At 47.3% G+C, this 21,608-nt stretch overlaps 2 protein-coding genes across 2 annotated transcripts in view; one reads left to right on the top strand and one right to left on the bottom strand.

Moving 5' to 3' along the window:
- The first annotated feature begins 547 nt into the window (after positions 1-547).
- LOC311199501 (ankyrin repeat domain-containing protein 40-like) lies at positions 548-11,945 on the top strand. The gene is made up of 5 exons (XM_084273608.1): positions 548-797; positions 6,745-6,893; positions 7,957-8,430; positions 9,291-9,472; positions 10,783-11,945. Exons 1-5 carry the CDS (start codon positions 619-621, stop codon positions 10,921-10,923), a joined length of 1,125 nt encoding a protein of 374 aa, XP_084129734.1. The 5' UTR covers positions 548-618; the 3' UTR covers positions 10,924-11,945.
- A 1,935-nt stretch (positions 11,946-13,880) lies between these two features.
- ABCC3 (ATP binding cassette subfamily C member 3) overlaps positions 13,881-21,608 on the bottom strand; it is a 51,612-nt gene continuing 43,884 nt past the window's right edge. Inside the window, exons 23-31 of the mRNA XM_084273666.1 lie at positions 21,063-21,373; positions 19,679-19,878; positions 19,446-19,572; positions 18,378-18,479; positions 17,208-17,354; positions 16,148-16,306; positions 15,598-15,764; positions 14,999-15,193; positions 13,881-14,338 (exon numbers count right to left, since the gene is read on the bottom strand). Of these exons, the coding sequence (XP_084129792.1) occupies positions 14,230-14,338; positions 14,999-15,193; positions 15,598-15,764; positions 16,148-16,306; positions 17,208-17,354; positions 18,378-18,479; positions 19,446-19,572; positions 19,679-19,878; positions 21,063-21,373 (1,517 nt within the window). The 3' untranslated portion in view covers positions 13,881-14,229. The remainder of the gene's footprint in view (positions 14,339-14,998; positions 15,194-15,597; positions 15,765-16,147; positions 16,307-17,207; positions 17,355-18,377; positions 18,480-19,445; positions 19,573-19,678; positions 19,879-21,062; positions 21,374-21,608) is intronic.

The raw sequence follows: 21,608 nt of genomic DNA, 5'->3' as shown, positions 1-21,608 counted from the left end.
CTACAACTACCTGAAGGGAGGGTGCAGAGAGGATGGGATGGGTTGGACTTGACAATCTTCCAAGGTCTTTTCCATCCTTGTGATTCTGTGATTCATATTTTTCCCAGCTTGTCCTCTCTCCCGTAAGGACAAGTCCACAAGGGCCAAGCCCAGGTTTTCAAAGCAAATCCTGCAAATCCCAGGGATCCCCGCCAATCTTTGGAACTGATTTGCAGGTTGATCTTTTTTATTATTATTGGGTTTTTTTAAGGAATTAATTGATTTTGCACCAAGCTGCCGAGAATTTCCTTTGGCAGAGCAACGCGTGGCTCCGGAGCCCGTCAGGACAAGCTGCGGGGCAGGAGGCCCTGCGCACCCTGCCACCGCCTGCGAGCCACGGGGTGACACCGGCAGCGCCCCAAGCCCCCCCGGCAGAGCGGCCGCGGCTCGCCGGCACGGCCGGGAGCCGGAACTCGGCGCCGGGGCCGCGGTTGTTACCGGTAATAGCGTCCCCCGGCGGAGCGCGGCCCGGGCCCCTGCGGGGTGACACCCACCAGGCTCCGCTCTGCCGCTGGAGCCGCCGGGCCGGGTCGGGCCGCGGCCGCCCGGGGTTCGCCGAGGCCGGTCGGTGTGTGCGAGATGAGAGCTCGTCCCGGCCTAGAGGCGGTCGGGGTCTGCGGCGAGATGGCGGCTCCGAGCGCCGAGCGGGAGCGGCAGGAGCGGCTGCGGGAGGCGGCGGCGCTGGGGGACGCGGAGGAGGTTCAGAGGCTGGTGGAGCTGGGGGTCAGCCCCAACTCCCAGAACGAAGTCAACGGCTGGTAAGGCTCCCTCCCGCTGCCGGGCCGGGGGTTCGCCCGGTTTTCCAGCGCTGGTGCTGCCGCGGGTTCGCTCTTCCACGTGAACCGCGAGTGGGTTTGGATTCGGAATGGCACGGGAGGGGCCAGCCGCTTGCCAAGCACTCTGTGTGCCGGCGCCTGGGCGGGCACAGCCCATCACCCCTTGTAGAAACACGTCCCCGTCTCAGCCCCGCTCAGGTCCCGGGCAGGTTGTGCTGCTGCCCCGGGTCAGTCCTCACGCTGACAGCCGGGGCAGTCCCAACGAACAGACCTCAGCTTGCCACCATCACACCTAACCAGAAACTTTGTTAGTTGCTCCCAAAACAGTCTGAAAATGGCTTTCCCGGTCAGGCAGGGATCCCGCAGGCTGTTAGGTGACACACTCAGCCCGTTAGGCTTTGACATCTCATTCCAGTACCACCTGACGACACTAAATCCAAGACTTTTCTGTAATAGACACCTGTACAAGCGGGAGTCCATACGCAAACCCATGCCTGCAATGTTATTTGAAGCAGGATTTACAGGGAATGAATGCTCAGGCATGTCTGGAGGCTGTTTTACCTGAGTTCAGGTCAGCCTGTATTTGCTTGAAGTTGTCATTTCAAAACAGGAAAAGAGCTAGACTTTTAAAGGTGAAAGCTCGAGCAGGGCTTGGAGAAGCGTGGGACACTTCCAGCTTGAGGTTCAAGGCGTGGGGATGACAATTAGAACTCGTAAAAATCGGAGAGAACTGATTCCTAACACGTGGGATTATCATAGTGTGCAAGAGAAACAGCTGCTTGTCCTCAGAGTTTGTACCTAAAGGTGGAATTGAGGAAAGAAATCTGTCATAAAATGTAATTGTTTTTAAAAATAATGATCTAATGGTCATAATTAACTCTGGCAAAAGAATCACAGAATCACAAGGTTGGAAAAGACCTTTGAGATCATCAAGTCCAACCATTCCCATCCTGAGCTAAACCAGATCCCTAAGTACCTCATCTACCCTTTTTTTAAACACATCCAGGGAAGGTGACTCAGCCCCTCCCTGGGCAGCCTGTTCCAGCCCTGACAACTCTTTCAGTAAAAAATCTTTTCCTAACATCTGCTCTGACCCTGCCCTGGGGCAGCTTGAGCCCATTGCCCCTTGTCCCATCTCCTGTCCCCTGGCTGAAGAGACCATCGCCCACCTCTCTGCACCCTCCTAGCAGGGCAATGGAGGTGGTGATAAGGTCTCCCCTCAGCTTCCTCTTCTCCAGGCTGAACACCCCAAGCTCCCTCAGCTGCTCCTCAGAGGATTTGCCCTCCAGCCCCTTCCCCAGCCTGGTTGCCCTTCTCTGCACTCACTCCAGGACCTCAATGTCTTCGTGATGGTGAGAAGCCCAGAGCTGGACCCAGCACTCGAGGTGCAGCCTCACCAGTGCCCAGTACAGACCTTCCCTGTTACTGAAATTTGCTTGTAGAATTTAAACTTCTCCAGTGAGCTTCTTGGTACACCTGATGCTAAGAGGTGCTGAGCACTCACATTTTGATGCACATCAGGTTGGTGGGTAGCTGGAAGCTCTCTGCACGAGGCCACGGTGGGTCCCAAAATGACAGCAGTGCTGTTGAGCTTTGCCTACCCTCTGTGCAAACTAAACCTGCAGATTCTGCACTCAAAGCAAACGTGGCCACGCTGCCTGCGTTGTTTCCACACCCCTTTGCTCCAAACCAGGTTATGACTCTTCAGATGGGCTACTTTGGAATTCAGACAGGCAGTTCTCACTCACTTCCCAAGGAGATCTTTGTGAAACGTCCAGAAAACACAGCTCAACAAACCTGGCCTGAGTTTCATGGAGCTTGGCTCAGGTTCTGGGGGATCTTTGGTGTTAAAAAGTCAGGAATAGTCTCTGCTGACAAAATTCTTTTATCCAGTTAAAAAATGGCACTTTAACTGGACTGCACAGCCCCACCCTGGTGAGAGGAATTAGGCTTTTACACTGTCCTGAGTGATTCCAGCTCTGAAAGAGATTTTGTAGCTCCCTTCCTAGGGAAGTCTGAAGAAAAACGTACATAAATGCACTTAAACTCATGTCTCCAGTTAGAGCTAATTCTACATAACCTCTTGCTGTGGTCACTAGTCCTGTTGCCTTTACTTCAGAGGTACTTTCTGCCATCAAGGGGCATTAATTTTAGTAAGAAGAAATTGTAGAATTGAGCTTTTTGTTTCTGGTAAGGCAGGTTTAATTAAGTCAGGATATGTAACAGTGGCCAAAGTTTTTCAAGTTATCTTGTCTCCTCTGGGTTTCACCTGATTCGTATCCCTCCAGAGATTAGACTCTGTCTGGTCTGTCTTAGATTGTTTTGCATAAGAGAATTTAAAAGAACAGAATTTTGCATACAAAGGTGGGAGCTGTTGGCCAAGTTCCAACTGTGCAGCCCAGTGACCGTGGCTCTTAACAAGAAAACGAAGCAGAAAAAGCTTTTTGGAGCTGGACTTTCAACTGAAACTTTTTTTCCCCTTATAAGCTTGTTATTTATCTATGTTTTAGTTATTTAATTCTTCACAAACTCGGAGAAGGGTTGTGTTCAGTTTTGCAGAGTTCCCTTCAACTGGAGCTAGAGAATTAAAAGAGAAAAGCTGGAGAAAGGTCAGACATCACTAGAACCTGGGCTAGGGAAGGATGCTTAGACTGTACAGGAGAACAGGAGAAGTGTCTCAAGACTGGAGGATGGCCAATATCACTCTGGTCTTTAAAAAGGGCAAGAAGGAAGATCCCTGCAACTATAGGCCAGTCAGCCTCACCTCTGTCCCTGGAAAGGTGGTGGAACAGCTTGTTCTGGATGCCATCTCCAAGCAGTTGGATGAGAAGAAGGTCATGAGGAGCAGTCAGCAGGGATTCACCAAGGGGAGATCGTGCCCGACCAATCTCATAGCCTTCTATGATCTTACCACTGGCTGAGTAAATGGAGGGAGAGCAGTGGATGTCATCTACCTTGACTTCAGCAGGGCCTTTGATACTGTCTCCCACGACATCCTGATAACAAAGCTGAGAGAGCATGGGATAGATGAGTGGACGGTGAGGTGGGCTGAGAACTGGCTGTCGGACCGAGCCCAGAGGGTTGTGATCAGTGGAGCAGAGTCTGACTGGAGACCTGTGACTAGTGGTGTTCCCCAGGGCTCGGTGTTGGGTCCAGTCCTGTTTAATATCTTCATTGACGACCTTGATGAGGGAGCAGCATCCACCCTCAGCAAGTACCCGATGATACAGAGCTGGGAGGAGTGGCTGACACGCAGGACACTGCGCTGCCATCCAGAGAGACCTGGACAGGCTGGAGAGCTGGGCAGGGAGAGACCAGTTGAGATTCAACAAAAGCAAGTGTGGAGTCTGGCACCTGGGAAGGAATAACCACTTGAATCAGTACAGGCTGGGGGATGACCTGCTGGAGAAGAGCTCTGTGGAGAAGGACCTGTTTATAAATATCTTAAGTATGGGATGCAGTGGGAAATGGCCAGCCCCTTTTCAGTGTCTATGGGGACAGGACAAGGGGCAGTGGCTGCAAGTTGGAGCACAGGAAGTTCCTTACCAACATGGGGAAGAACTTTTCCCCAGTGAGGGTGAGGGAGCCCTGGGACAGGCTGCCCAGGGGATGTGGAGTCTCCTTCTCTGGAGATATTCAAGACCTGTCTGGACGCCGCCCTGTATGACCTGTCCTGGGGACCCTGCTTGGGCAGAGGGGTTGGACCTGGTGATCTCTGGAGGTCCCTTCCAGCCCCTGTGATTCTATGATACAGTGAGTTTACAAAGTCCCTAGTACTAAGCACTAAAACAAGTTAAGTAGCTTTTAGGATGTTTCTTTACTAGTGTCTCTAGGTCAGCAACTGCAAATAATAATTAGAGAAAGTTGACCAGTGCTGAGCTCTGTGCAGCAGACACAGATGGCAGAATACCAACGCTCTGCAGATCAAAGCTTGGGAGCTGCTGGTCCGGTGCACAGCAAGCGGGCAAAGAACTGTGCTTGCACCTGCACTTACAAACTGTGCTTACAACTAAGCTTACAATAGTACATTACTTCCCAAAAAGTGCAAGTTGCTGTGCTGATGGCATTAACTAAAGGTTAAAAAGAGCAGCCTAAGGAAGTATCACCATTAGCTCACACACAGAGGTATTTTAAGTACAATTTCTTCTTTCAAACTGTGTCAGTTTGGTGAGGCTGTGCTGCTGAGACGGCTTCTTTAAGCAGCAGTTAGAGTTCTCTGCCAGCCTAAACTATAAACAACAAGCAATTCGAGGCCAAAGTCGTGGCTAGAGATAGTCACAGAGCCTCTGAGAATCACACAGAGCAGAAAACAACCCGGCAGCAGCTGCGTTTTGCCACCAGGGAGGGAGGGAGAAGATGCACTGAGCTGTGCAGACACCAAGGCCGGGACAGGGCGGGGAGGAGGCGGCCCAGGTGCCGGAGAGAAAGATGCCCCTGCAGCCCCTGGAGAAACCCATGGGAAAGGCCCAGACCCCACCTGCAGCCCGTGGAGGGGCTCCAGGCTGAGGGGAGCAGGTGGGGACACAGAGGAGACGCTGTGAACCTACGTTGGAACAAGCCCCTGCCAGCACTCGCAGCCATGAGGAGAAACAGAGACACAGAGATGAGAGAGAGAGAGATTTGCACTGAACAGGTTTGCTGGGGGCGGCTGGTGACCCCGCAGAGGACTGGGACTGAGAGACACTGTGATTCATGACTGCACCCATAGCAGTGACCCACGCCAGGGGTGCCCTGGGGAAAGGATTCACGTTGGAGAAGTTCGTGGAGGACTCTCTCCTGTGGGTGAGACCCCACAGTGCAGCAGGGGGAGGGTGTGGAATGAATGGCCCCTCCCCACCCTCCACCCCAGCCGAGAAGGAAACCAACTCACAAGGGCCTGACCAAAGCCCCATCTCCCAGTCCCTGCCCCCCTGTGCTGCCATCGGGGGGAAGAAGGGAGTGAAATCATCACTAGAGTGAAGTCTGCTAAGAAGGGAGCGGGGAGGGAGGTCAGAGGTGTTTTAAGATCTGAAAGAGGAAAACAGCTCATGAAGACATAACCGAGAACCCCATTTTCTCCCAGTCCCTGCCCCCTGTACTGCGAGCAGGGGGAAGAAGGGAGCAAGATCCTGACTAAAGTCTGCTAAGAAGGGAATGGTGGGGGGAAAGTGTTTTAAGATCTTCCAAATACAGTTTTTCTTCACTGTTCTTTGTAGTTGTAGTGTGTAGTGTAGTGTAATAAAGTAGAGTAGTTTTTCTCTTCACTTTGTGTTGAGTCTGTTTTGCCCACGTCGTTGATGACAGAGTGATCCCTCCCTGTCCTTATTTTGACTCCTGAGCCTCTTAATATATATTTTCTCCCCTGTCCAACTAAGAAGGGGAGTAATAGACTGATTTCAGTGGGCATCTGGCCTCCAGCCAGGGCTAAACCAGCACATTTAACCATTTAACCAGATTCTTTTTATATTTATATTTATTTTTACCAGAGCAGCTAGGAGCCTGATAACTTTAGTGAGGGTGAGGGAGCCCTGGGACAGGCAGCCCAGGGGGGTGTGGAGTCTCCTGCTCTGGAGATATTCCAGACCCATCTGCACACTGACCTGTGTGACCTGTCCTAGGGACCCTGCTTTGGGACTCGATCTCTGGAGGTCCCTTCCAACCCCTTTGATTCTGTGATTCCATGAAATGACAAATGGAAAAGATCTTGCCCTTTAAAAGTACTACTGTTGTAACTTGGTATCAAGAACACTAAGAGCAAGGGAAAACTACATCAGCAGGTGTCACTGCAGGCTCCAGAACCAGCATAACCCTCCAAGGAAGATTGCAATTAAAACCTTGCTTATGTTAAACATGCATTAGGTCTCGTTCTTCTCATAGGCAGCAAGAACAACTGGAAATTAATCTGCTGTAATTCAGTATTTTAAACTGTGTTAATGTTTTCCATGTGCAGGACTTGTTTGCACTGGGCGTGCAAACGGAACCACGCGCCCGTGGTGGCTTACCTGCTGCACGCTGGAGCAGACAAGGAGATCCTCACCAAGAAAGGAGAAAGGCCAGCCCAATTAACGTCAAAGAGGGAGATAAGGAAGATGCTGGGAGGTAAAGTTACCGGCTCTGCAATAGGACTGTCAGACACTGCAGCAAAAGGCTGTTTAACGCATGTACACTCCCATTTTTACTTTGCATGTGAAGGTCCGTGGTTGGGTTTTAGTAACAACTGTGACTTGATTTCTAGAGTGTTTACATAGTAAGAAATCAAAGTTTTAGAAGAGAGGTTTACCACCAAATTCCATGTCCAGCTAGCCAAACCTTTTCCTAAGCACTGGAAAATCAGAAAACCTGTATTTTGAAAAATGCCACAGCTGAACCAGTGACAGGCAGATGCGGCTTCCTGCTTCCTAAAGGGTGGCAGGAGAGAATCTCTCACATTTGTATGAAGCCCTTGCACGAGCAACACCTCATTTTCCCCATGTTCGGTGGAGCTTAGACATTGTGTTGAAGAAATGGAAGATGAGGAGCCCAGAGAACCATCTGATTGAAGGACATTGCTAGAGCATCTTTACAGGGTGCTGTAACTGTTGGAGCACAGTAGCCTCTGCTGCTAGAGGTGATAAGTAATTTGAAATGGGGTTGGTTAACTACCTCTTTCCTCCCCTTTGTATTCCCTTGTCTGGTTTTGTTTTCATTATTGTCTCCCAGCTGTTGAATTGCTAATGTTTCAGCTCTCCCGGTACTGCATGTTCTTTTCCCTTTATCCTCTGCCTTAATATCAAACAACAGATTACCCTTTGTTTTTCATTGCCTTATACATTATGAAGACGGTAGCGTTATACCACCAGAGACCACACTGCAGCGGGCTGGCTATGGATTAAACCGAACCGACTGTATTGCAGTGCTTGGGAGGAAATTGCACCCTCAGAACTACTGGAATCAGCCCGTGCTGTTGTGTTTGCTGTATTCCAGCCCCTGAGTGTGGTTCTGTTTGCTGTACACAAAAGGCATATCGTGGCTTGGTTCATCTTTTCTCCTGTGTTGCTTTTAACGCTCCACTCCTGCCCACAAGACAAACAAACAAACAAAAAGCAAAGCCAGAATGCCATAGCAATATGTCTCTTTTTTCCTCAGATCAGCCTCAGAGAATGTTGTTTTGTTTGTTTTACAGTGGAAGATGATGAACTCCCCGACTTAAAGAACGATTCAGATCTGCCAATCATCCCCCATTATCTGGCTAACCCACCTTTCCCTTACATTTATAACTCCACGAGCAACAGCATTCCAGATCCCTCCGTGAATGGGATTCTCTCACACATAGAATCACAAGATACCAACTCTTCTTCCTTACCTGACGTGGACACTTACAGACGGGCATCCTTACAGCAGGGGAACGCTGCTCCCGAGGCAGCTGATAACGGCGGCAGAGCATCGCTGCCCAGAGGCTGCACCGCACCGCGACACTCAAACCCCGTCCTGCAGAGAGGTCCCATGTACCAGGGGTCTGTGTCCTGGAGCAGAACTCCCCCTTCACCAGTTGGATCAAATCAGTCTGTAGCTCAGCAAGAGAATGGCTCCTGCGTGGGGCCTCTGCCAGCCTTCCAGCCTGTTTTCTTCACAGGAGCTTTTCCACTTAATATGCAAGGTAACAGTAAAAGGATCTGCTCACTCTTGTCATCCTGGACAGGGAAAACTGACTAATCAGGGCTACCTGTGTCCAGAGGTGTTCATGTTCTCATGCTTAGGCATTCAGGAAACATTTGAAGGGAAGTAGAGGCAGATACCCTGTTTCTGCTGGAACTGTTATTAAAATATAGATGGAAACACTTGCTGTTTGGCTCAAACACCACAAAAGCATACAGACACCAGGCTAATCCAGTTCTCTGAATAGGCTGCCCCAAACTTCAAATGCTGAATGGGAGTACACAGCCAGTGAGCTCAGGACAGAACCTCATGTGGCTGGGCCTGCAGCAGGACCTGAGACTTGAGCTGAACTCTTTCTGCAGGGAGATTTTCCCTGCCCAGAGAGGGAAATCTGGAATTTCAGTTCAGAATTTTGTTCTGGAAATAAAAGCTGTTCTGATGCCGTGAATTAGGAGGGAGGAGTTAGAAGAATCCATTCAAATCATAGTGCCTGAAGAGTAAAAGAATCAAAACCCAATAGAAGCAATCTTGGATTGCTGGGGAAATTGCTAACTGATGGAATCTTTTGTTTATAAGTTAGCTTAAATCCAGTAAGAGGAGCATGCATGCAAAGGCTCGTACATGGATATACACTGACTGTATTGAATTTGTGATGTTTATTTGATACACGTTGATCAAAGCCAATCTCTTGAAAATTGTGGTTGTACAAATCTGGCCCTTTGCTTTCAGTGGCTTCTTGTGCTGTTACAAATGCCACAAACAAGGTTAATAGACCATAGAAATACTTGGGAGGTAGTGTAGCGATACCTCTTCCAGTTCATTTGTACATCTGCCTCCTAATGTACTTCTCTATTCTAACAGAACTGGTGCTTAAAGTCAGAATACAAAACCCCAGTCTGAGAGAAAACGACTTCATTGAGATTGAACTGGACAGACAAGAACTGACCTATAAGGAGCTGCTCCGAGTGAGCTGCTGTGAGCTGGGCATCAACCCTGAGCACGTACAGAAGATCAGAAAATTACCAAACACTGTGCTAAGAAAGGTAAGAACTCTAACTAACTGCTGAAGGGCAGGAACTTAGGAAAACATTTTTAGGTCACTATTAAAAAGGCATAATTTGTTGGTCACCTGCTTAGGTCCATGCTGCAAGACACACACACCGACACCCACACACCCCAAACAAGACAAAAACCCTTTCAATTTCCAGCGCTCAGTAGCTGGGTTTGAATTTCTTAATTTCTATTTCATATTTTTAGTAAAAAGGCTCTCGAGTTCCATGGCCATTTCCTGTCATAACCATATGGTGTGGAGCCTGATTAACACCCCATTTCTGTACCACACAGTTAAATTCAGTGCACTGCCACCCCAGGGCCACCTGGCGCCGGGTTCTAACAGGCCTGTGGTACCCAGCTGTGCTTTGCTCCTTCACCAAGGACTGTCCACAGCCCTGTCACAAACCAAGGGCACCCCAAAGTTATTCCAAGTGCAGCCCCTGAATGTGACCGCCTGTCACTTCAGTGCCATTTACCTGTGCAGCCAACAGAGACCCGCTGACCTGTTTCACTGATCCACCGCTGACCTTTCTTTCACTCTCCAATCTCCCTACAGCATTGTTGGCGTCAGTCATGGAGCTAATCTGATTAGTGCTAATTAATAGACTTCACTGTATCGCATCTGCACTGTAAGATAACTTAGTGTTAGTCAAGAGGTGTAAGAACCACCCCAACCCCAGAAGGACCCAAGTGATTCTGTCACTTCCCCACTTTCAGTTGCTGTCCCATGGGCTGGTTTTATTTCCAGCTCTGATTACTTCAGGTGCCCTGGGCAGGACTGCAGGACACGTCCTGGTCCTTGTGGGATATGTAACTAGTTCCTCGTGCTGCTCTCCAGCCGCAGAGAACTGCTGCAGAGGGGAGTGGAGCTGCAGAGGGGCACCAAGCTCCAGCCTGTAGTTGGGAGGGTGTCCTGGACTCTCCCCAGACCCACCTAAGCCAGCTCAGCAGTGGGGAGGGGGCACAAACGCTTCAGGAGCTTCTAAGGATTAACCAAGGGGCACAAAGAAGAGGTGGGGGTGGCACGCAGCAGATCTTTACAAGTGTAATTCCACTAATCACTTGCACTCACTGTCAGTAGTGCATTCCTTCCAAAACCAGACTTAAGTGAGGAGCTGAACAGGATCCCAGGATAGATACAAGATGCAACAGGATGGCTGCTTTCCGGTTTATTGTAAAGAATTGCCATGCTTATTGGTAACTACTTACCTTGTGTTAGGATGAGCCTATTATTTTACTTACCTGTGCAAAACTGAATGGATGGTTTAATCACCTAACAACTTGCTGTATTTATTTAAAGGACAAAGATGTTGCAAGGCTACAGGATTTCCAAGAACTGGAGCTTGTTCTAACAGTAAGCGACAAAAACTTACTTTTCAGAGTGCCAGCACTTTCTGAACGGAGTGGTTACAACAAGAAGGCATCAGAACTGACGTATTAATTGTTTAAAGAATATGCCAAAAGATTTGTATCTCTTATTTTAAAATCATGTTTGAAATATGGTATCCATAAGGGCTAATGATGTGGATAAAATTAGGTCTATTTTGTTAACCTGGACATGAACTAAGGATGTTATGCACAGTTACAGCCTCTAGTTAAGCAAAGAGTAACGAGTCTGATATGAAAGTAGCTTAATGCAAAGGAAGTATTGGCAGAATTGTCTGTTAACATAACACTTTTCCTTACAAAAATCTTGAAATACTGTAGAGTTAGCAGCTCTCAGGGAAAGGCTTACCTTAAACTGTTTGCTATAAAATAGCAGAGGTACTCAAGCTAAAGAACCTGCCATCAAACCCATTTAATATTTGTACTGAGTCCTTTACCATTAACGTTCACTTTGTGGATCGTGTATTTAAAGTCAGATCTTATTTAGAAAGAAGCTAAACAGAAGAGTTTAAATCAGTGGAAGAAGCACAAAACTGTGTCTAGTTTAAATATTATCAAATGACTTATTACCTGTGATATCTTAATCCCTGTTTACATGTTTCCCTCTTTCTCAGGTTGAAAACGAAGTGATAGTAATTATCCAAATCATAAATAAGCTCTCAACCAAAATCCCTTTGCTTGCTGCCCATCAATAAGCAGCACTGACATGTGCAATTTAAAATACTGGTTTTGTTATGGTACTGAAAACACTTTTCTGCAATGCTGCTTAATTTCCCCTTTTAAAAGCACAAAAATTGTTGGGTTTTTTTCCCCCCTCTCCTTTTATCTCTACATTCCTGAAAAAGATCCCACCTTGAAACTGCAAAGTTGCCTGTGTAAAAAGAAACCAGTGAGCTGCTCAGGGGTTTCTGGGCCGATATTAAATCTTGCTGTTCCTATGCAATGTGTTCTCTTTTTGTTCAATGACTTGTGTTTACCCACACTGCTTACTGAAAAAAACAACCCTTTTTCTGTTCCTCTTACTTAAAATTCAGAATTCAACTACTTTGCTATGAAATTCTGAAATAAATAAATGGAAAAATATTTAAGAGCTGGATTTTAGCTATTACTTTAAGATTTTAGCCTTTACTCAAGCACGTGCATCTGAGGAAGAGATCTACCCTGGTAGCCTAGCTGTGAAGGTAGGTGGTACAAGCTAGATGAACGAGCTGAACTGTGGGGTACCCCAGGCAGACAGAACACCCCAGACCAGACTGAATTTCCCACTTACTGTGTCTTTCCCCTTCTTCCCCCTAAAGTTTATTTGGAAAGTACAGCAGCCAGAAGGATTTTATTGCCTTGCTGTCTCAGAATTTCCAGCCCAAGTGAGCCGTAGCTTGTACATCTCTAAGGGGTTTGTAGTGCTGAGCAGGGAGCCACCCAGACCAGCTGGAGGAAACTCTGAGGTGGGAAGTGTGGCGTAAGCTCTTCCTGCTCCAGGTGCCCCTCTGATGGAGCTGGGTGTCCCCCCCCCCCACCCTCTCTCCTTTCTTGGAGGCTGTGGCAGGTAAAACTGTCCGATCTTCCCCTGCTCTCCTCACCCAGTGAATAGTTCTTGGCCAAGGACAGCAGCTCCGGCAGGAGTGACTGGGCACACGAGGGAGCCCTCTCCCAGTCTGCCTTGTCAGATGTGATCTGTGCTCACCTGGAAGCACAGATCCACGCAAACACCCAGCGTTCCATGTGCCGGTTCACTGACTGAAGCTCAGTCTCCTGAGGCAGAACATTTTGTTCCCAACAAAACAGCCTCTTCTGAACAGCGCTGGAGGCCGAGCGTGGTCTGAGTCTCCACGTTCTACGCCCAGTTGCCGGTGGTGTGTGAACTCCTGTATAATGGGATAGTCAAGCTGTTGTTCCTGGCATCGCGCTTTGTCTGCCGCATCCTCACCAGCACAGAACAGCCAGGGCTTAGGCAGGGGCTGTGTAAACACCGGCTTAAATCCGTGAAGGTACCAGGCTTAACAGGTCTGACCTACTGGAGAAAAGCTGTGCTGTTGGGTTGATGGCTGCGTTGTCACGCTGATGATCTCATGGAGGTGCTGATCGCTGTCTATGCATTCAGAGGAATATTTTTATACCTTAAGCAGTTGATACATAGAAGATGCATTAACACCCCTAACGATCTGACCTGTGCATAATCATTACATTACCCTGTATGATAAATAATTCATTACCTTGTGCTCTGCTCTATGAGATGTTAATGTCAAATGACTGCTTGGCTGCAGCTCTTGTTTCTATTTAAGAAGTATTATTTGTAACAATTAATAAATGATTATTTTTGTCTTTAAGTTTTTCTGAACTTTACTTAGGGAAAAACAGGAACATTTTTCTTGCTGAGCAGTTTCTGAAGTGAACAACTAAAGCAGGAGATGTTCTATCAGATTCTAGCAGCAAACACTGCTCAAACACACGTCTCCCTGCATCTGAGGGGCTCAGTTATAAATAATAAGGTAGATATTTATTTTAGCAGAATAAATCAACTGTTATTTCAGGCGATTAAGTGTTGAATGAGATAAATTATACATATACACATCTGCTCTGCATGCACATTCAGCTTAAGTGGAGACTTACTCCGTGACTGCACACGTAAGAGAGGTAGAGCGAAATGGTAACGCTTCTGTGCCAGTCATGTCCCTGCAGGCTTGTGTGGAGGCTACTAAACTGGTAGAAATAGTTAATGATGGATATTATTAAGCCATCTGTGGGTTTAGTTTTAAATCCACGCTTTTCATCATTCTGCTAAAGAGGAATTTTATCACAGTGATGTTGCCCGGGACACTGACACCAAAAGCCCCGAGATAACTCACAGCCCCCGAGCCGCAGCATTCAACTCCCTCAACTCAGGGAAACACTGAAAGGCACAGGTTGGAGCCACACAGAGATTAGGTGGGATTTCACTGCTTTTTAGCTGAGTCCCTGGGTTTTCCCACTTCAACACCAATGAATCCTGATGCAGAAAACACACAAGACGGGTGGATTTCAAACCATTAATATAATTTACTAACTAGAAACCTGAATACAGTACATACTGCCCTGCGATACATACATTTTTCTTGGCAGAATGTTTGGCATTCTTTGGGAAAAAAAGCATGTAATAAAATACTTTATAGAAAATATTTAAAAATATAAAATTCACTTTCTGGTCCTTAGAATTGTAAAATAGTTTGTTCACATATCACAAGTTTAGTCTACTGCAAAAACCGTTTTGTAAATTACAGTACATTCACAAGTCACTTTTGTGGCAAGTCAGTAATAATTAAAAAAAACCAACAAACAACCAAAAACCAAACCACCCAACTCAAACCCCTGAGGGGTTGTCTTTTCATGCTAGTCCAGCATCTTTGGCCATACTGTAGAAAATACCCTTTGAGGCTATAAGGCTTGCGGGCGTATCGAATTCAGCGATGGTTCCGTTGTCTAGAACAAGAACCCTGTGCAAAACACAAGATGGTGACGGTGGGGAAGTTACAGCAGAGAATTCCCTGCCAGAAACACAATACCCCGTTCTATCACAAAGCAAACCTCTCTGAGCTTTTGCCTTGGCTTTGTTGTGCTCAATTATTTTTGCATCTTGGAACACAATGGATGATGAACATTCTCCCTGAGCTGCTGTTTGATTTTAAGAGGTACAGGACAGTCCCTCTCTCCCAGTGGTAATAACTGGGGTGAAAGTGTCATACTGGTAGGTCTGGAATTCGAAATACAGTACCAGAAAGCCAAGGAGATCAAAATTCATTAAGTATTCTAATACCTTTTAAAGCAACTAATGTTCTGTGATGTTGGTGAAAGAGCAGGAGCAGCTGTAAGTTTAAAAAGGATCCCTAGGCTTGCTGACAGTGCCACTAACGCAACTCGTAGTATCTCTTGCGCAGGTCTGGCCAGCGACTAAAGACCATGTTTCCTAGGCCAACAGAAGCAAAGTCAGGTCTGGATATTTGAGGATTAAATGGCTTAAACACCACTGCTGACACACAGACACTGCTTGCATCAGCGTAACTACCTAGAGCCCAGCCAGGCCCTTGTAAGAGCTGCTTCCCGTCCCCAGTGAAGCGGTGAGAGCCCTGCCCCCTGCGCCTCGGAGGGATCTGTACCTGGTGTAATCCATAATGGTGTTCAGCCTGTGCGCTATCGTCAGCACCGTGCAGTCTTCAAACTGCGTCCTGATCGTCATCTGGATAAGATCATCAGTCTCCAGGTCGATGGCTGCCGTGGCTTCGTCCAGGATCAGGATCCTGGTCTTGCGAAGCAGGGCCCTCGCCAGGCAGACCAGCTGTCGCTGGCCGACGCTGTGAATGGAGACAGGGCTTTCACAAACCAGGTCCCACCACCCGTAGCTCTCCACGGCTCAGAATCACTCACACTACAGGAGGTCACTCACCAGGGGAAGTCACCAACCAACAAAAAGTAGTATTTCTCAAACAGCCTGGGCTGTCAGGCCTGGGACTAATAATAAATGCATGTCATGGTGCCACTCAGGTAGTTTGAGCATGTGTTCCCTCACTGCCTGACCCAGTACTGACAGACCAGGTGCTGCCTTTCTTTCTACCTCTCCGACAAGAGCCAGGAGAGCTGATGATGACAATGCTTCTGCCCATGTTTCTGATCACAGGGTAAACCAGTGCTCAAGCTTTACTCACCAGTACAGCTGAACGAAAGCTCGGTGTATGTTTCTAATCCAAGCATTCCTTACCTAAGGTTTTCTCCCCCTTCTGAGCACTCGTAGTCCAACATGGATGGCTGGCTGCTGACAAACCTCTTCAGATGAGACAGCTCAAGAGCTTTCCATACTTCTTCATCTGAATACTTATTGAATGGATCCAGGTTCATCCTCAATGTTCCAGAAAAGAGAACAGGGTCCTGGATAGAAACCCAACTTTCGTTAGACAAGTGCTTCAGCTGTTTTAAGTACTGACATTAAAGTATGAGTTATTGCTTTGAAGTCTCTGGTGCATTGCAGGTAAAGCCACCTCCTAATCCTATCCACTCCAAAAGGACATTATGTTATACACACTGAAAACTCGAGTTCCAAATATAAAGACATTTTATCCTAAATCCTGTTTTACCACCCAGCATTAGCCAATAAGGTGGCAGAACAAGACCACTTGAAGTAAAAAATAGTTTGGTTTTCTGAGATAATTTTGTGAGAGTTACAAAGCATTTTGCTTTGTGGCTAAACCATTATTTATGGTTTGCTAAGCCCACAGAGATCCTTCCTGAACTGAGATACACAAAAACCATACCTGAGGAATAATTGTTAGCCGTGAGCGAAGGTCATGGAGACCAATCTCTGAAATTTTCACACCATCAATTTTTATTTCCCCTTTTGCAGCTTCCAGGATCCTAAAGAGACAGAGTGTCATGGAGGACTTCCCCGCTCCAGTTCTTCCAACAATTCCGATCTACAACAAATGACAAGTTTAACAACAAAGCTTAGAGTTAAAATCAAAACAAAACCCAACAAAAAAAAAAAAACAACCCCAAACAAACCCCAAGATTCCTCTAAGAGGTCTGACATGAGATGTGAATCTTGGAATGAATGTAACCATCCTTCCCCAGAAACCCACCATACGCTGCCAGCACGAATGGCCATTCCTGCCATTTGAATGGTGTTGTGTAGACACGTGCACAGGCCCAGAGCCATCCCACACAACCTGGGGTGAGCTGCTGAAGTACCCCTGTCAGGAGTCCAGCCACTCAGAGAGCAACAAAAAGCTTTTCAGAGGGCAATTCAGACCTTATGGCAAGCACCTGTATCTCCGCTCTGGTTGTCATCCTGTCTGCTTAGTAGAAGAGTAATTCCCTTCTGTTGTAATAACAGCCTGTTAAGAGGTGGACTTTCCCCTGCTAATTGTTCTGTCACCAGCACACAAACCCCACAACTTTCAACTGAAGCATAAAGAAATGAATCTTTCAGAACAAAGACAATTTCCTGATTAAGGAAGTAAAGAGTGTCATTTCCTTCTGTGTGAAAAGTTTCACAGGGAAAGCCAGAGAGTGGAAAACCCTGGAATTCCTTCTCCCACCTGCACTGCTGCAGGAAAGTGTTTCTCATCACTGAGTGTTTTGTGTTGGTGCCTCCTACATGGTGTACAGTAGCCTGTTGCCAACCTAAGCTGGAAAGTCCAGAAAGTCCCATGCAGCTGTCTGACTGCTTCCAGCCTGGAGGACACTGGCACGCTGACAGCATGGTTGGCACCACGTAAAGTCTGCACAGTTCTTGCAGAGCCTGTCCTCTACTCCATGGTTGTCACTGGAGGCCCAGAGCAAAGTTCTAGCAAAGACACAGAGCTGGTAACTCACCTTTTCTCCACCGTGCACTTGGAGGTTTAGACCCTTCAGGACTAGATCCAGGCCTTTTCTGTACCTCACTGAATAATTCACAAACTCCAGCTCCCCCTTGGATGGCCAGTCTTCTGGGGGACTCTTGCCCTCAATGATCCATGGAGCCTAGGAAAAACAGAAGCCAGAGATCCCTCACAGAGGTTTAAGGAAAAAATAATTCCAAGTCAGATAGAAACATTATCACTTGTGGGTTACTGGAATGTATCTGATAAACCAGATCTCCATTAGCAAATGCATTTATAATAATGGGGGAGAAACAAGGGGTTCTAAGTATCCTCCCATTTTGGTTTTGTTGTTATGTTTAGAAGGAAAAAAGTCTGAGCATATTGGGCCAAATCCTCAGTGAATATAAATTAACATGATTTCCATTATCTTCAGTACAACACTGCCTGTTTGGTGCCAGCTCAAGCTCTGGCTTGTAACATGTATCATGCATCTTCTCTAGCTTCCTTTTAGCTTCCAGATTATTATTATTATTCCAGATTATTATTATTATTATTATTATTCCTTATTCCAAGATCTCCAAGACCACACACTGGAGCTCTCAGATCCTCCATTTGCTAATTCTTAGTCCCCCATCATGTATATGTCCACAGAGGCAGACTTCCCAGCACAGCTCCATCTGCCACCTTCAAAAGTATCTGGCAACAAAGGTAGATGATTGGATGATTCCCCTGGATTAGGCACTGCTGTGTTCCTAGAGATGTTCTTCTCCCGTGGGTGGCAAGGACTGATTAAGCTGATTAAACAGAAATACTATTGAAAACATGTGCAGAGCCTGATGATTGTGCTGCTGCTGTGCTCACAAGCAGCACCACAGCGCCGTCCACGCAGGTAGGACTGTGCATCAAACACTTCAGTCCCAACGGGAGCAACGTTCTGATAGCAACACTCATCTCTGTTGTGCTGCAGGAGCAGAAAATGAGATGCTAAGCACAGGCTGCACGATGGCAATAGTAATTTGGAGCTGTGATAGCATAAATTACAGTTCAGAAAGTGACATTTGTTCAGGTTAAATGGTAACACTCTCAGAGCAGGAACTGTCTCTCAAGAGTCTCAAGCAAGGCCATGCAAATGTGTGCATTAAAGTTTCCCCAGGCCTGCTGGGGAGCAGGCTTGACACCTGACCTCTGTTTCGGTTTCTGAATACTCCTTTATCCTTTCCACAGCCACAATGTTAGTTTCAAGTTCAGAAGTCATTCGGACCATCCAATTCAGAGACAAGGTCACCTTGGAGAAGACAAGGAACAAGGTATCACCACTGAAGGAACAGCAGGTTCAACAGCAATAAAAAGAAAACCAGACACTGCTATTAAGATGTGGGTTCGTGCTAAAGGCACAAATGGCATAATTACCTCTGCACTGGCATTAATACAGTTACTGGGACAAGAAGCCTACAGATAATCAGGTGCTCATGCAAAGACACATAATGCCTCCCAGGGTTATTTAACAAGCAGTGGAAGCCATTCCCCTAGTCATGGGTCTTGCTGGAAAACTGCTAACAGCCATCCTGCATGCTCAGGGTACCTACACTCTACTGGCAAGAGTGAGGCCATGAAATCTTCTGAACTGTCCATGGCTTGGATGAAGACAGTTTCTCTTGCCTATTTATGAATCCTACTGACCTGTCTGTATGTACCTGGCCACACAGATGTGGTACGTAGCAGGCATGATGAGGATGTGTTAAGCCCATCCTGCTCAAGTGGCCTGTTCTTGGTGGGTGCACCTGACTCTTCCTGAGCTTCCTGCAAGCTGCCATTGTGGATGCTAGGGTGCAGCACAGCCTTGGTGCTCCCAAAGTGCCCTGAAGTCCTGCTGAACATGAGCTTGCTGATGGTCTGTCAGCATTCAGAGTAAATCTCTACTGTTTCCAGATGTCTTACAGCTCACTATTTCTTATTAACTTCACCTTTAACAAGTACTTAAATCATTGCTAATGACAGATCGTTAGGAGTTGGAAGAGACTGCGAAAGCTCATCTAGTCCAACCCCCTGCCAGAGCAGGATCACCCAGACTAAATCACACAGGAATGCACCCAGGTGGGTTTGAATGTCTCCAGAGGAGACTCCACAACCTCTCTGGGCAGCCTATCCCAGTGCTCTGTCACCCTCACGGTGAAAAAGTTCCTCCTTAATATACCCACATCACCTGCACAAATGCCAACCCAGCCATTACCCCCCAAGCTGTGCTACATACCTGTAATGCATAAGACACTGACAGTCCCACCAAGCCAGCGTTCAGGCTGTTTCTACCAATCACAGCAAAAAGGGCAGCAAAAAGCACAATGCAATTCCCCACGAATTCAACTCGAACACCCAGCCACCTGGCAGAAAGGCAGACGTTAAGTAGGGTGGTCAACGGTTGCTTGGACCAGTTAGGTAAACACAGGATCCACTGGGGTGGAAACACAAGGTTAAAAGCCTTTTTACCTGTTTGACACTATGCCAGGGTAGTAACTCTTCTGATTGTCATCCATCCTCCGATCGCTGATGTCCACGAAGGATGTCACTCGCCTGTAGGCCCTGATGACACTGGCCCCTGACACAGTTTCTGAGAAGTGGGAGTAGATGGGAGACCTGCTCACAGACTCCAGGCGCTTCAGCTGGCGGGAGGTCGCTACGTAGAACCGCTGCCAGTTTGGGGAGAAGATGGAAGGATACATGAAATACTTTCACTTTTAATTAACAGTGAAGAATTCTTTAGGTTTAGGATTTAAAGGAGATGGTGATGGATGCACTTCAACCCTCCAAAATATTCAGATGAATTTTTAAGAAGTCGTCTTTGCTTCATTCCACAACAGAGTATCGGGCAACTGGGATTTCTATAGGCTGTAAGTCAAATTTATCTTCATTCCTTCAAATTTCATTAATGCAGTGTAACAAAATGACTCCATCCACAGATAGGGACCTCATCCTCCAAAGAAAATGAAACAGGAATATGCACCTCCTTTATTGTAGAATCATAGACTGGGCTGGGTTGGAAGGGACCCCAGGGATCACAGAGCTCCAACCCCCCTGCCACAGGCAGGGCCACCAACCTCCAGGCCTGGAGCTACACAAGGTTGCCCAGGGCCCCACCCAACCTGGCCTTGAACACCCCCAGCGATGGGGCATCCACCCCCTCTCTGGGCAGCCCCTTCCAGCCCCTCACTACTCTCTCTGTGAAAAACTTCCTCCTAATATCTAATCTAAACCTTCCTTCCTTTAGTTGTAATCCATCCCCCTTGTCCTGCCAGTGTCTGCCCTTTTAAACAGTTGATTCTCCTCCTGTTTCTCTGCTCCCTTCAGGGATGGGAAGGCTGCAGCGAGGTCCCTCCACAGCCTTCTCTTCTCCAGGCTGAACAAGCCCAGCTCCCTCAGCCTCTCTTTGTAGGAGAGCTGCTCCAGCCCTCTAATCATCTTCCTGACCCTTTATCAAGTCTCTATTTACAGTCTATAACATAAGTTTCCTTTTTGTTCAGAAGACACTAAAATTGGTGCTTTCTGTTTTCTCCATTTGAACTCCTCTCTGCCTTAAAGAATTGTCAGCATGTCAAATAGAAGCACCCTTCAATATATTGAAGTGCACTGCCGCTCTCTCATCAGCCTTATTTGTTAGTACTTAAAAGCAAAAAACCCAATTAGACCCATTTATTTCATGACCACGTCTCCTTCTCTGAGAGAAGTAAATAATGTTGGGTTTACATAAACATGCAGTCACTTGAGACGTCTCCTTTCTTCCCCAAATTCATGTTGTTTTTCCTAAAAAGGAGATGAACGGAGGAGATGAATGGAGTGAGTCACTGCAATGGCACTCACATGTTTTTCCAGTTACCTGAACAAAGAAGTACAGAATTGCAAGTGGAACTATAACCACGGCGAAGAGCGGAGTACTGGCTACAATGACAATCATGGTGGACAAAGAGGTGAAGAAGGTGCCAAGGAACATCAAGATGGTGGGTGGGATCACTTCATCGATCACATAGATGTCCTTGGAAAAGCGGTTGATGATTCGGCCGGTCGGGGTGGTGTCGTAGAAGGACTGTGGGGTGTGAAATTTGTTCTCCAGCAGAGCAGCGTGGAGCGTGCGGGCTGCGTTAATGCCTCCCATGGCCAGGGTGAAGGAGCAGATCAGTACTAGGAGGGCTAATGAGCAAAGAAAAGATGTATCAACCAGCCAACAGCATGTTCCCAATTCACAGTTCCTTGACTCTCAGCAGTTCCTGTTGTACCAGAAGCTTACTTTCTTTACTGCATTCCCTCCACCCTTCTCTTGCCATGCACATGAGCACAGGAACACGTCCTCCACGCTGCCCACATCAGACAGATATACAACCATCTTCCCACTGCCCTCTGCAAAGCCTCCATGAAGTCCTAACGC

This window comes from Gallinula chloropus, assembly GCF_964237585.1.
Source record: "Gallinula chloropus genome assembly, chromosome: 20".
NCBI lineage: Eukaryota > Metazoa > Chordata > Aves > Gruiformes > Rallidae > Gallinula > Gallinula chloropus.
Note: the sequence above shows the minus strand (reverse complement) of the source record. Positions and strands in the feature narration are given on the sequence as shown.

Bases quoted from the DNA above. Each gene is read 5' to 3' on its own strand.
- LOC311199501 (XM_084273608.1), top strand. From the start codon at position 619: ATGAGAGCTCGTCCCGGCCTAGAGGCGGTCGGGGTCTGCGGCGAGATG. The intron at 8,431-9,290 runs GTAACAGTAAAA...CTATTCTAACAG, and splicing joins TTTTCCACTTAATATGCAAG to AACTGGTGCTTAAAGTCAGA. The intron at 9,473-10,782 runs GTAAGAACTCTA...ATTTATTTAAAG, and splicing joins CAAACACTGTGCTAAGAAAG to GACAAAGATGTTGCAAGGCT.